General features: G+C 41.5%; 1 protein-coding gene across 4 annotated transcripts in view; it reads left to right on the top strand.

Annotated features, from left to right (window-relative positions):
* Positions 1-11,297, top strand: part of LOC142636082 (alpha-galactosidase-like) — a 31,688-nt gene extending 20,391 nt beyond the window's left edge. For 2 of the 4 annotated variants that reach the window (XM_075810157.1, XM_075810159.1), the window contains 2 exons: positions 10,721-10,861; positions 10,977-11,297. In XM_075810157.1, coding sequence (XP_075666272.1) covers positions 10,721-10,861; positions 10,977-11,063 — 228 coding nt within the window. In that variant the 3' untranslated portion in view covers positions 11,064-11,297. Of the gene's footprint in view, positions 1-1,157; positions 1,446-1,495; positions 1,959-2,038; positions 2,434-10,720; positions 10,862-10,976 lie in introns of those variants that run through there. The other 2 variants (XR_012844250.1, XM_075810160.1) reach the window with 2 other exon arrangements.
* Positions 11,298-12,222: the final 925 nt, after the last annotated feature.

Raw genomic sequence — 12,222 nt, 5'->3', positions numbered from 1 at the left:
TGTTTCATTCTTCAAAAAATTTCCACATAACGTATTTTGGTTGGCTTGCGTCGTTTCAGTGTCCCACCTTGTTGCCTATAAATAGAGCAATACCTCTCCTACCCTCTCAGATTTCTCATATTTTCTTCTTTAACATCAGTTGTCCTTCACGCCTCGTCTAAAAGTTTCCTTTCGTCCTTAGTCCTCTTCGTCTAGAATCAGGTATCCTATTTTCTTTGTCTGTAGGTTTTCTTTAGAATTCTTTACAAAATGGCTGAGATAGTAGTGTCTTCGTCTAGCGATAGGGATGAGAGAGAGATAGATAAGTATAAGGATGAGAGCAACAATAGTGATAGTAGTAGTGAGAGTAGTAGTAGTGGTAGTGATTCTACGGACGAGCAGTACTTGTCTAGAGTCCCTTGAGTTCCCTTAGAGGTTCTCCAGGAGGAGTTGAGGCAGAGGGCAGCATCTAGGTCGTCCACTAGTCCATCCACTAGTGCCCAACCGTCCATCCCCTCCCGTAGTAAGGAGGACATTTTGTATTGTTGCGCCATGGACATTCCTTCAAAAATATACGAGAAGAGGCTTTATACACTTAGGGATAAATACCAAATCCTGGACGAGGTTAATCCCCGCCTTGCCGCTATTGGTGAATGGTGTTGGGTGTTGTGTACCGAATTCAGGGGTTAGCATATATGAGGCTTACCTGTTAGGGGGTCTTAGGTTGCCTCTGAATGCTTTTGCTAGGGATCTTCTTCATAGGCTAGGTATAGAACCAAACCAACTCAACCTCGATGCATGGTGGATCATTGTGTCCATGCAAGTGCTGTGGAGAGAGGCTTTCGATGGGAACTGTCCTTTTACTGTGGACAAGTTCTTATATTGTTATAAACCCTCTAAAATAAGCCAATCTTTAGGTTTCTACCAGTTTTCAGCTAGTGGTTCTAGTTGTATGTTAATAAGGTTCCTTCCCTCATTAGATAGAAGGTGGAAGACAAAGTTGTTCTTCGTCTCTGGGTATTGAGCAGGGAACTCTATTGAGGAAGGCAGAGACCCATTTCCTCCTTACACTAGTGAGATGGGTCGTCTACGTTCTGAGGCTACATTACCTTTTTTAGCTCATTCTTACTTATTCTATCATACTTGTCTTAGTTCATTTTTTTTTCTTTCTTTTTCAGCTGTAAGACGATCTTCCCTAACCAACTTCTTCCTAAACCGCGTCCAACAAGTGGGTTCCTTTGCTGACAAGACCTTCCATTCCTTAGTGACGCTTCACCACCTAGCGGCTTGGGGGCTTGGACCTGAACCTACAAAGGAAGCACTAGCCCACGAGCTTACTACTTGCCCACGTAAGCTCGTGCAAAAGTAGTAAGCTTCCACATGGAACAAGCAAAAGTGTAAGAAAATAAGTTATTTATTTTCCTACACTTTTGCTAGTTCCTATTTTCTTACACTTTTGCTAGTTCCTACTCATTTAGTTTGTCTAGACTCTGACGATCCTCTTTCTTTTGTATAGGAATAGCAACTATAAAGGAGAATAAGGGGAAAGGCCTTGCTACTATTGATGAGGTAATTTAGTCTGGGGACAAGGTCCTTATCGAGACTCGTCTGCTTGCTCCGTCCACACTGAAGCTTGCCCCTCCAGCCTTGTCAGAAAAAAGGAAGACTTTGTCTAAGAAACTAGACACAAGTAACCTTCCTAGCTGTCGAGGCAACAAGAAGCGGAACGTTGATTCTTTGATGCCATCCACCACTCCTGTCATGGTTCTTAACCCTGCCACTCCTACTGCTAAACCTGTGGTCACTAAGGTTGATGCTTCCCTCCTTCGTCCTGATGCAAAACCGTTTAACCCTTCTCTTAAGCCCCTCTTTCTGACGACGGTCCCTTGACTCTTCTAAGGAGAAATGAGGATGTCTCTGTAGGCTACGATATGTTCGTCAAGGAATTTGAGCATTCCACAATCCATGATCTCTTCAAGGTAACTTTTCTTCATACATATTAAGTCGTACTTCATCTTTAAGTAACCTTTTGACGATACATATTTTGCGTATACTGTAGGTTATGACCAAGTTCATGGCAATGTCCAAGCAAGCTGCAAATTTGGATAAAGAGAGGATTAGGATGGAGACGAAGATAAGGGACATGGAGAAGGAGTCAAGTCGTAAGGCTAGGGAGAGGAGGAAGTTGGAGGACAAGGTGAAGGAGTTGAAGAACCTTTCTGAGGAGTTGAGGGCAGACATTGTGGAGAAGGACACTCATTTGGACCATCTTCAGAAGCAGAATGACGAGCTCAGGTCCTCTCTGAGGAGAAGTTTGGTTTCAAACCCCGGTTCGAACAGGAGAAGTACGCCATGCTAATGTGCCTTGGATGATCCACATCTCAGGGTCAGGCGCTGATGAGCACATTGAACTATCCATGTGGCTGAGAGCCCTCACAGCCCAGGCACAACGATGCAATTATCAGGGGCGCGCTCTACCACTGAGCTAATAGCCCGTCGTGCGGGCCTCCCGTCGGGGCCCGCTATGCCAAAAGCGAGAGAAAGCCCATCCCTCTCTTTCCTTTTTTACGTTCCCATGTCCCTCCCGTGTGGCGACATAGGGGCGACAAAAAAGGGATCCTATCAACTTGTTCTGACCTAGGAAAATAAGCTCATGAGCTTGGTCTTACTTCACCGTCGAGAAACGAAAGAAGACTTCCATTTCCAAGTTTAACCCAGACGTAGCTCGCTTCTTTTTGGGTGTGAAGTAGTGTCAAACCAAAATACCCAACAAGCGTTAGCTCTCCCTGAAAAGGAGGTGATCCAGCCGCACCTTCCAGTACGGCTACCTTGTTACGACTTCACTCCAGTCACTAGCCCTCCCTTCGGAATCCCCCTCCTTGTGGTTAAGCTACCTACTTCGGGCATGGCCAGCTCCCATGGTGTGACGGGCGGTGTGTACAAGGCCCGGGAACGTATTCACCGCCGTGGCATTCTGATCCACGATTACTAGCGATTCCGACTTCACGGAGTCGAGTTGCAGACTCCGATCCGGACTACGACGCACTTTGTGAGGTTTGCTCACCCTCGCGAGGTCGCTTCTCTTTGTATGCGCCATTGTAGCACGTGTGTAGCCCTACTCGTAAGGGCCATGATGACTTGACGTCATCCCCACCTTCCTCCAGTTTGTCACTGGCAGTTCCTTTAAAGTGCCCGACGAATGGCCGGACCGCTGGTAACTAAACACGAGGGTTGCGCTCGTTACGGGACTTAACCCAACACCTTACAACACGAGCTGACGACAGCCATGCAGCACCTGTCTCCGCGTTCCCGAAGGCACGCATCTCTGCCAAGAGGATTCGCGGCATGTCAAGCCCTGGTAAGGTTCTTCGCTTTGCATCGAATTAAACCACATGCTCCACCGCTTGTGCGGGCCCTCGTCAATTCCTTTGAGTTTCATTCTTGCGAACGTACTCCCCAGGCGGGAGGTCCCAGTGAGTTTACTGACCTCCTAGACAAGAACCATGTTGTGGGCTTCGAGGACTTTTGTATGGACACTGTCGAAGCATTTCTTTGGGTGGATTTTGATTCCATCAAGCTCCCCATTATAGCTGAGAGTTCCTTGCTCCAGACTAGCTCATAGGACATAAATATTGAAGACAATGCCTTTACCCTTCATCCCACGAAAGACGACACAAAGTTTGGGGGCATTGGCCCCAGTGGTTTATCCTAGTAGTTTAATTTGTAAGCAAATTTTTTTTTTCATCATCATCATTTTCTTCTCTCTTGTTTTAGGGTGGGGGAGGGGGGGGGGGGAGGTCTGTTGTTTTGGACCATTTTAAATTTCTCCAAGTACATTTACTTTGTCCATGTTTAAGGATGGAGGTTTTATACACTTGCCTTTTTGGGCTTATTACTCTAAGGATTTTTGAACAGTGGTCATCTACCCTTTTTATTTTTAAATGCAAATCTCATCTATCTTTGTTTGTTTTTATTTCTTTTGTTGGTAGCTTTATTGTTCAAGTACTCATTCATCCATGGATTGGACTTCACTTATTTAGGGACTTTGAAATGGTTAAGTGTTTTCTCATCCATTATTGGGACTTCACTTATTGCATGTTTACTTTATTCAAATGGCTAAGTGTTTTCTCGTCCATGGTTTGGACTTCACTTATTGCCTGCATGCTTTGCTTCATCTACTATTTATTGACGACTGTATGAAAAGGTGTTTGTTCCTTTTGCACTTTTGTTTGTTTGTTTTTTTATCATTTTATTTTATTTTACCTAAAGGATTTGTTTCACCATTTGGTGTTTTGCCGTCCATGAATGTCATCTAAGGATAGCTATTGACGATACATCTCTACGTCTAGAGATTTTATTCGTCTATGGCTTTTTAGCCTTTCTTGTGGACTTTAATTCTATAATAGATTAAAAACACTTAGTAGAAAATCCAAAATGCTTTATGTACAAACTAGGAACTTTGTACATAACATAATAACATCCACAAACATTACATATGCTAGTAGCTAGTACTTTTTAGGGAATTCAAATGCTAGAAAACATAACCTAACATAAGTGCTGAAAAATAACATAAATAGACTACTAGTAGGAACTAATAGTCTGTAGATTTTAGGACGTCGATGCTGACCTTCTTGATGAGTCATCACTGATAGTACTTTCTCAAGTGCTCTATGTTCCATGGATGCTCCGACCTTCGTCCATCTAAGGCTTTTAAATAATACAATCCTCGTAATTTGTAGTTGATGACTCTATATGGTCCTTCTCAATTAGGTCCCAACTTTCCATGAGCAGGGTCCTTAGTAGCCAAGGACACCCTTTTTAGGACGAGGTCTCCGATGTTGAATCACCTGGGTTTGACCAGTACATCATGGTGCTTAGTCATCAAGTTCTTGTAACGTGCCACCCTCTGTTCCGCATCCATCCTTACCTCGTCAATGAGATCAAGGCTTAGACGGAGTTGCTTCTAATTGTCCTCATCCTTATAGTGGGCCACTTTGTAGCTAGTCAAGCAACCTCCACAAGTATCACTACATCACTTCCATATGTTTTCTTAAAAGGAGTCTTTCCAGTAGGAGTCTTCATTATCATCTTGTATGCCCAAAGGACGCTGGGTAATTTTTTCGGCCATATCCCTTTTGCCCCTTCAAGCCGAGTCTTGATGATCTTCAACATGAATCGGTTTGCAACTTCTACCTATCTATTTGCCTATGGGTAGGAGGGTGAGAAGTAGTGATTCCTAATTCCTAACTGCTCGCAGAACTCTCTGAAGGGTGTGTTATCAAACTGGAACCTATTGTCTGAGACGAACACCCTAGGGATTCCAAAATGACAAATAATGTTCTTTTAGATGAAGTTTTTGACATTCTACTTGGTGACCTTTACTAATGGTTCCACTTCCACCCATTTAGTAAAATAATCGATCCTCACCACCAAGAACTTTATTTGCCTTGTCCCCATAAGAAAGGGACCAAGGCTGTCAAATCCCCACTAGGCAAATGGCTAAGGGGCCACCAATGGAGTAAGGTATTCTGATCGTTATCTTGGTATATTGCTGTAGCGTGGACACTTGTCATACGATTTTACATATACTTTGGCGTCTACTTGCATGGACAGCTAGTATTATCCCGCGTGGACTATCTTGTGAACGAGGGATCTTGTCCCTGAATGATTCCCACGTGCACCTTTGTGAATGTCCCTTATAATGTAGTGGGACTCGTCTAGAGTCAAATATGTTAAGTAGAGCTGAGAGAAACCCCTTTTTATACAATACCTCGTCCATGAGGACATATTTTGCCACTCTTACCCTTAACTTCCTTGCTTCTTCTCTATCTTCGGGGAGGAGTTCGTCCTTGAGATAAAACATTATGGGAGTGGTCTAGTAGGCTTCTCCGTCTATCTGATGTACCTCTGGAATGTTTATAATATGGTTGTACTAGACTTTAATCTGGTCATCAACTAACTCATCTGCAGATGCTGCTTTAGCTAGGACATCAACTTTCATGTTTTCTTCCCTTAGGATCTGGTGAAACTAAGCCATTGTGAAGCCCTTGATGCATTACTTGACTTTGCCCAAATACCTCTTCATTCATTCTTCCTTGGCTTCACATATTCCATTTACTTGGCCTATAATTAGCTACGAGTCTCCTTGGATGAGAACTAACTCTACTCCAAGTGACTTGGCTAACTCCAAGCCTTGGAGGAGGGCTTCATACTCAGCTTCATTTTTGGTCATCTAGAACTATAGACGTTTCGCGTACTCTAGACGATCTCTTTTAGATGATTGCAAGATTATACCAACTTTTCCCACATACTAAGTAGATGAACCATCCACATGGACAATCCATTATTTTGCCCCTCTTTACTCTGCTGATCATGGGTAGGAGTGAATTCTGCAATAAAGTCTATGAGTGCTTGGGCTTTTATTACTTCTCTAGGGAGATATCTAATGTCAAACTCACTGAGTTTCATTACCCACTGGATCAGTTGTCTAGCTACTTCCAACTTATCCATAGCCTTCTTGAGCAGATGATCTGTCAAGACGTTGATGATGTGAGCTTGGAAAAGAAGGCATGAGTTTTCTTGCTGTTGTTATCAATGAGAAAGCTAACTTTTCTATTAGTTGGCTTCTGCACCTTTCCTTCTTCCCTGATTAAGGCTGAGCTCATTGCATGAAGGGACACTGCTAGGTACAGATATAACTCTTCACTTGGTTTGGATAGGCTCAACAACGAAGTTGAAGTGAGATAAGTCTTAAGGTCTTCAAATGCCCGCTGACACTTGTCCATCCATTCAAATGCTTTCCTTAATGCTCTAAAAAATGGTTAACACTTGTCACTAGCTTTTAAGACAAACTTGTTAAGGTCTACTACTCATCTAGTAAGGCTTTGGACTTCTTTGACATTCTTTGGGGGCTCCATTCTTAGTATCACTTAGATTTTGTCAGGATTTTCTTCAATTCCCTTTTGTGAAACCATAAAACCAGTGAACTTTCCTGATGAATCTGTGAAACCTTAAAACTAAGGAACTTTCTTGATGAAACTCTGAAGGCACATTTGCTCGGGTTCAACCTCATGTTGTATCGTCTAAGCATGTCAAAAGTCTCCTGAAGGTCATCCAGGTGCTACGTCTCCTTCGCGCTTTTGACCAACATGTCATCCATGTGCATGTTAACATTTCACCCAATGTGTGGAAGAAATATTTGGTTAACTAGCCTTTGATAAATGGCTCCTGCATTTTTCAGACCAAAAGGCATTACTTTGTAAAAAAACAAACCTTGGCTTGTGATGAAGGATGTTTTCTCCTGGTCTACCTTGTCCATCTTAATCTAATTGCACCCTGAGAATGCATCCATGAAACTCAACAATTGGTGTTTAACTATTAAGTCTACCAGCTGGTCGATGCGTGGAAGGGGATAACTATCCTTGGGGCATGCCTTGTTCAAATTTGTAAGGTCCACACACATCCTTCATTTACTGTTAGCTGTTTTTACCATCACTACATTAGCTAGCCAATTAGGGTAGTCCACTTCACGAACGAACTCTGTTGTTACCAATTTCTAGACTTCTTCTTTGATGGCATTGTCTCACTCTGGGTGAACACTCTTCTTTTCTGACGGATGGGCTTATAAACTATGAGTAATCACACTTGGGTCAATCCTAGGCATGTCTTCGTGGCTCCAAGCAAAAACATATGTGCTCTTCTTAAGGAATTGGATGAGATCTTGCTTCGTCTTCTCTTCCATGCTTGTTCCAATTCCAGTAAACTTCTCTAGTTGGACTGGTCCAGAGGAACATCTTCAAATACTTCAATCGATTTAGTAACTATTCTTCTTTCTTCAATGTTCATCATCTGCATTTGCTCATCTACTACTAACATCACTAAGTAAGACTCTCTAGCAGCTAGCTGGTCTCGTTGTGCTTCTCCAATTCCATATTCCATTGAGTATTTAACAGACAAGTGATAGATGGACGTTGCAGCCTTTTAATTGTTCAAAGTTGGTCGTCCTATGATGGCATTATATGAAGATGAACAATCCATAACAGGGAATTTTACTTCCTTATTGATTTATCGTGGGTAAAAGTTAACTACTACTGGCAAGGAGATAATGCCCACTGGTTGAACCTTCATTCCTCCAAACCCAATCAAAGGCACATTCACTGGACGAATAAATTTCTTGTTAATTCTCATTTGCTAGAAGGCTGAATAGTAGAGGATACCCGCTGAACTCCCATTATCTACTAACGCTCTTCTTGTTGTGTAATTTGCAATCTTCAAAGTGATAACAATTGCATCATCATGAGGATGATGTAGTCTCCTTGCATCTTCGTCCATGAAAGTAATAGCGGGCTCGTCTACTCTGGACATCCTTAGTGGGCAGCCAGTGAGTTGAACATTTTGAACTACCCACAAGTAAGAATTCTTGGCTTTGGACGAGCTCCCGGTTGCAATTCCCCCTACAATAACCCTTATTTCTCCTAGTGGCTGACACACTAGCTCCTTCGCTTTGCCTTTAAATGGTTGCCTTTCATCTTTATGGTCTTGTCCAAGGAAATTCTTTTATTTTCCTTGCTTAATGAGAACTTCAATTTGCTGCTTCAAGTCATAACACTCATCCATGTCATATCCATGATCTCGATGGGAGTGATAGTACTTGTTTTTGTTCCATTTGCTGGGATCTCCTTTCATATTCTCTGGCCATTTCAAGGACATGTCGTTTTTTATTTGCATCAACACTTGGTCAAGTGAGGTATTCAAGGGAATGTAGTTGGAATATCGTCTTGAGGACGATCATGCCTTACTACCATCTCAATCTCTTTTTTCCCCCGTTTTGGCCTTCTTTGGACAAGGGTCTTACTTTGGATGGTGTACATATCGCGTCCACTCGTTCAGCCTTCTTCTTGTACTTGGCAATAATTGCATCCTCAACATTCATGAAACTTTGGGCTGAGTGTATCAACTCGGCCATCGTTTGTGGCTCTTAGTCATATAACTTATGGATGAACAAATCCAAAGTAACACCATTGTAGAAGGCTACTAAGAGGATTTTATTGTCTATCTTGTCTACTAACAGGGCTTCCCTGTTAAAACGACTTTTGTAAGTCTGAAAACTCTCGTTTTCTCCTTGCTTTATGTTCAGTAACTGGACGAGGAACGCTTATGCCTTTGACCTCCAACAAAGTTGTTGACAAACAACTTACTTAACTCCTAGAACGAAGTTATGGTGTTTGGTGGTAGCTTACTAAACCACACCTTGGTTGGGCCTTTCAACGTGGTAAGAAGGGCTTTGCATATGATTTCATTTGGAACGCCTTGGAGATGCATGGTCGTCTTAAACGTGGCGATATGATCGCAAGGGTCTCATGTTCCACCATATGTGTCCAGGGTAGGCATTTTTAACTTGGAAAGTAGAGGATGATTTTTGATAGACACAGTGAATGGATAGTCAGTTCTGTGGATGAGATCATCCATATGGTTTTCTCTCCTCATGGAGTCCTTCATCTCCTCCATGGCTTTCTTCATCTGGTTCATTTCTCTCTCTAAGTGTGGCACCCTCTAAGTGACGATACCTCTGGATTGATGTCCTCCTTCAACACCATTCTATGCCTATCCATTCTCTGAATTTTGCCCCGTGCTTCTTACCGCGTCGCTGTTTGTTGACTTCTCTAGTGAGTTGGTTTTGTTGCATCAAGTCCACCATTGTAGCTGTCATGGATTGCATTTGTTGTTGGACGGACATCAATTATGGAGCTGGTGTACGATTTAGATGACTGGAGGCATTTTCACTCTCCTGGTGTTCTGGACTAGTGGCCATCGACCTAGTCCAAACCATGTGGCCTTTTTTGTCTTGGAAAGCAAGGTGGTTAACACTTAGAGACTTTGCTTACTTTCCACAAACGACGCCAACTGATGATGTACAAGAATTAGTAGGCTGGACGCTCTAGGCTACAGTGGTGGCTTGATGACCTAAAGAGAAAAAAGAGACTATCAATAGTGACCGGTGTGAACTGGCCAAGGACGCCCCGACGGTTAAGTAAGTTTTCTCTTTAGAACACAAGGATGGTGAATTAGTGAATAGTAGAACTTACCTTGGTTGAATAAGACTTGGTCCTTTTATAGAGAGTTAGGAGTGGGTCTACTTGTTCGGATCCACTATAATCATAAGGGATGTGTGGAGTTAATGGAGAAAATAGAGCGGATTTTGGGGAATCCTCCCCATCCCTATGTTTTGGAATGGTAGATGGCAGTCTGATTACACAGAACCTATAGAAAGCTCCTTTGAAATTAGCTAAGTGTTATTTGGTCGTCCATGCCCTTGTGCCATGGATGATCATCCTAATTTGGACAATCACGATATTCATGGACGGACACTGTTTATGTTTGTGGTGCTTTTGTTGGGCTTCCTTCCATATAAAATGTTCTGGATGTGATCTGGTTGTGGACAACTACCATGGACGAACTAAACTTAATTTAGACCCCCATCAAGTATATATATAAATTTATCATATATGAATCCATGTTTATATATGTGACATTTTGTGCATGTATAACTGGCTAAATCATGGGCATCAACTAAAAAAATAATAATAATAAAACAAAAGGTTGAGCAAAGTATAATGGACTGTTACTGCTAGAATTTGCATTGCATAAATGGAGTCAATCAATTCTTCATCCATAGTTAAACGTCTAATTATATTATAAGATATAATTACATAAAAGTTTCTAAAATAAAATCTGTATGTAGGTTTGGGCTGGTCCTCTCAGTGATAACAAGGTAGCAATAATCCTGTGGAACAGAGGTTCATCAAAAGCGACGGTTACTGCTTATTGGTCTGATATAGGCCTCAAACCAGAAACTGTTGTCAGTGCACGAGATTTATGGGCGGTAAGATTTGTAGGTTGTAACTAGGATTTGATTTGATTTATCTATTTTCCAAAAATGCGAGAAGGCATATTATACTCTTCTATAGTGTTATTTAGAGCTTCCTTGATTTGTGCAGCATTCAACACAATCATCAGTACAGGGACAACTCTCCGCCAATTTGGAGTCCCATGCTTGTAAAATATATCTCTTAACTCCTCAATAAAGATGGATTTCGTCCGACCTATTTCAAGGCAATCAGATAGATATGACTTGTAATTTCTGGTGGTTTGTTTAAATCACTTAACTTAACAGACTGATTATAACAAATTAATTTGGAAAACACATTGTTTCATTCTTGGAGGCCCTACTGGCTGCTATTATGCTCATATTTTGCAACTACATAACATAAAACAGATCAAATAGCCTCCTAAGAAATACTTTGTTTCACTATTGTGAAGTCCAAGATCCATAATCCAAAAAATTGCATATATGAGAAAAATGAGAGACACACATATCGATTTTCACTCAATAAAGTGGAAACTACCAATTTCATAAGAAAAGGAGGGACACCCATACAGATTTGTGGTTGCGATCGTTTTTCTTCTTTGAGTGAACCCAGATCCTGGAAACTTCTTGTTTGTTGATGAACTTGCTCCCTCCTTCACCATTGTTTAGATTAGATTCGACATCATCTTGAACATCAAGGCATACAACTCTTCTTTGTTGGCGTTGGGGTTCATTGGATTCTATCACTGACCCACTTTGTAGATTGTTTTTTTTTTTTAATACAATTTACCCATGGCTTAAGATCATGTTCTTTATTAACATGTGGATGAATAAAATCCATACACTACCATTTTTCTGGATTATTGCCACCGCCATCAGGAGAGCATCTTGGACAGACTCACCATCCCATATATTTTATCACTTAATTAATTGCCACCGGCGACATCCATCCTCTAGGTTCCTTCTTCTTATTCCCCTCCTATGATTTTTATATTCGTTTCTTTTTGTATGTGTTGCTTTATAGAAATATACATATTATGTATGCGGTTTTGGGTGTATGTGTGGGTTATTATTGTTTGTGTGAATGAAATTGTTTAGTTACAACTCAATGCATAGTTGTTAAATCATGCTCAGCTTTGAACTCCAAGAAAGAATTCATGGTTTTTTGTTGAAATTTTAGAGGGATCACAGCTTTTTGATCTGTTTGGGAATTTGAGATTTGCTAAGCAAATGTTGGTTGAATCGGGTGGGTACAGTGGTACTTTGGAAATGTGAAAAATTTTGCCCGAGTATCAGAGAGTGACTGCAAAGTAGATTTACACAAGGGAAAAATTTATAATTCATTGCAATAAAATGTGCACTATTTGTAAAGCACT

The sequence above is a fragment of the Castanea sativa genome, chromosome 5, assembly GCF_040712315.1.
Source record: "Castanea sativa cultivar Marrone di Chiusa Pesio chromosome 5, ASM4071231v1".
In the NCBI taxonomy this organism is placed as follows: Eukaryota; Viridiplantae; Streptophyta; class Magnoliopsida; order Fagales; family Fagaceae; genus Castanea; species Castanea sativa.
Note: the sequence above shows the minus strand (reverse complement) of the source record. Positions and strands in the feature narration are given on the sequence as shown.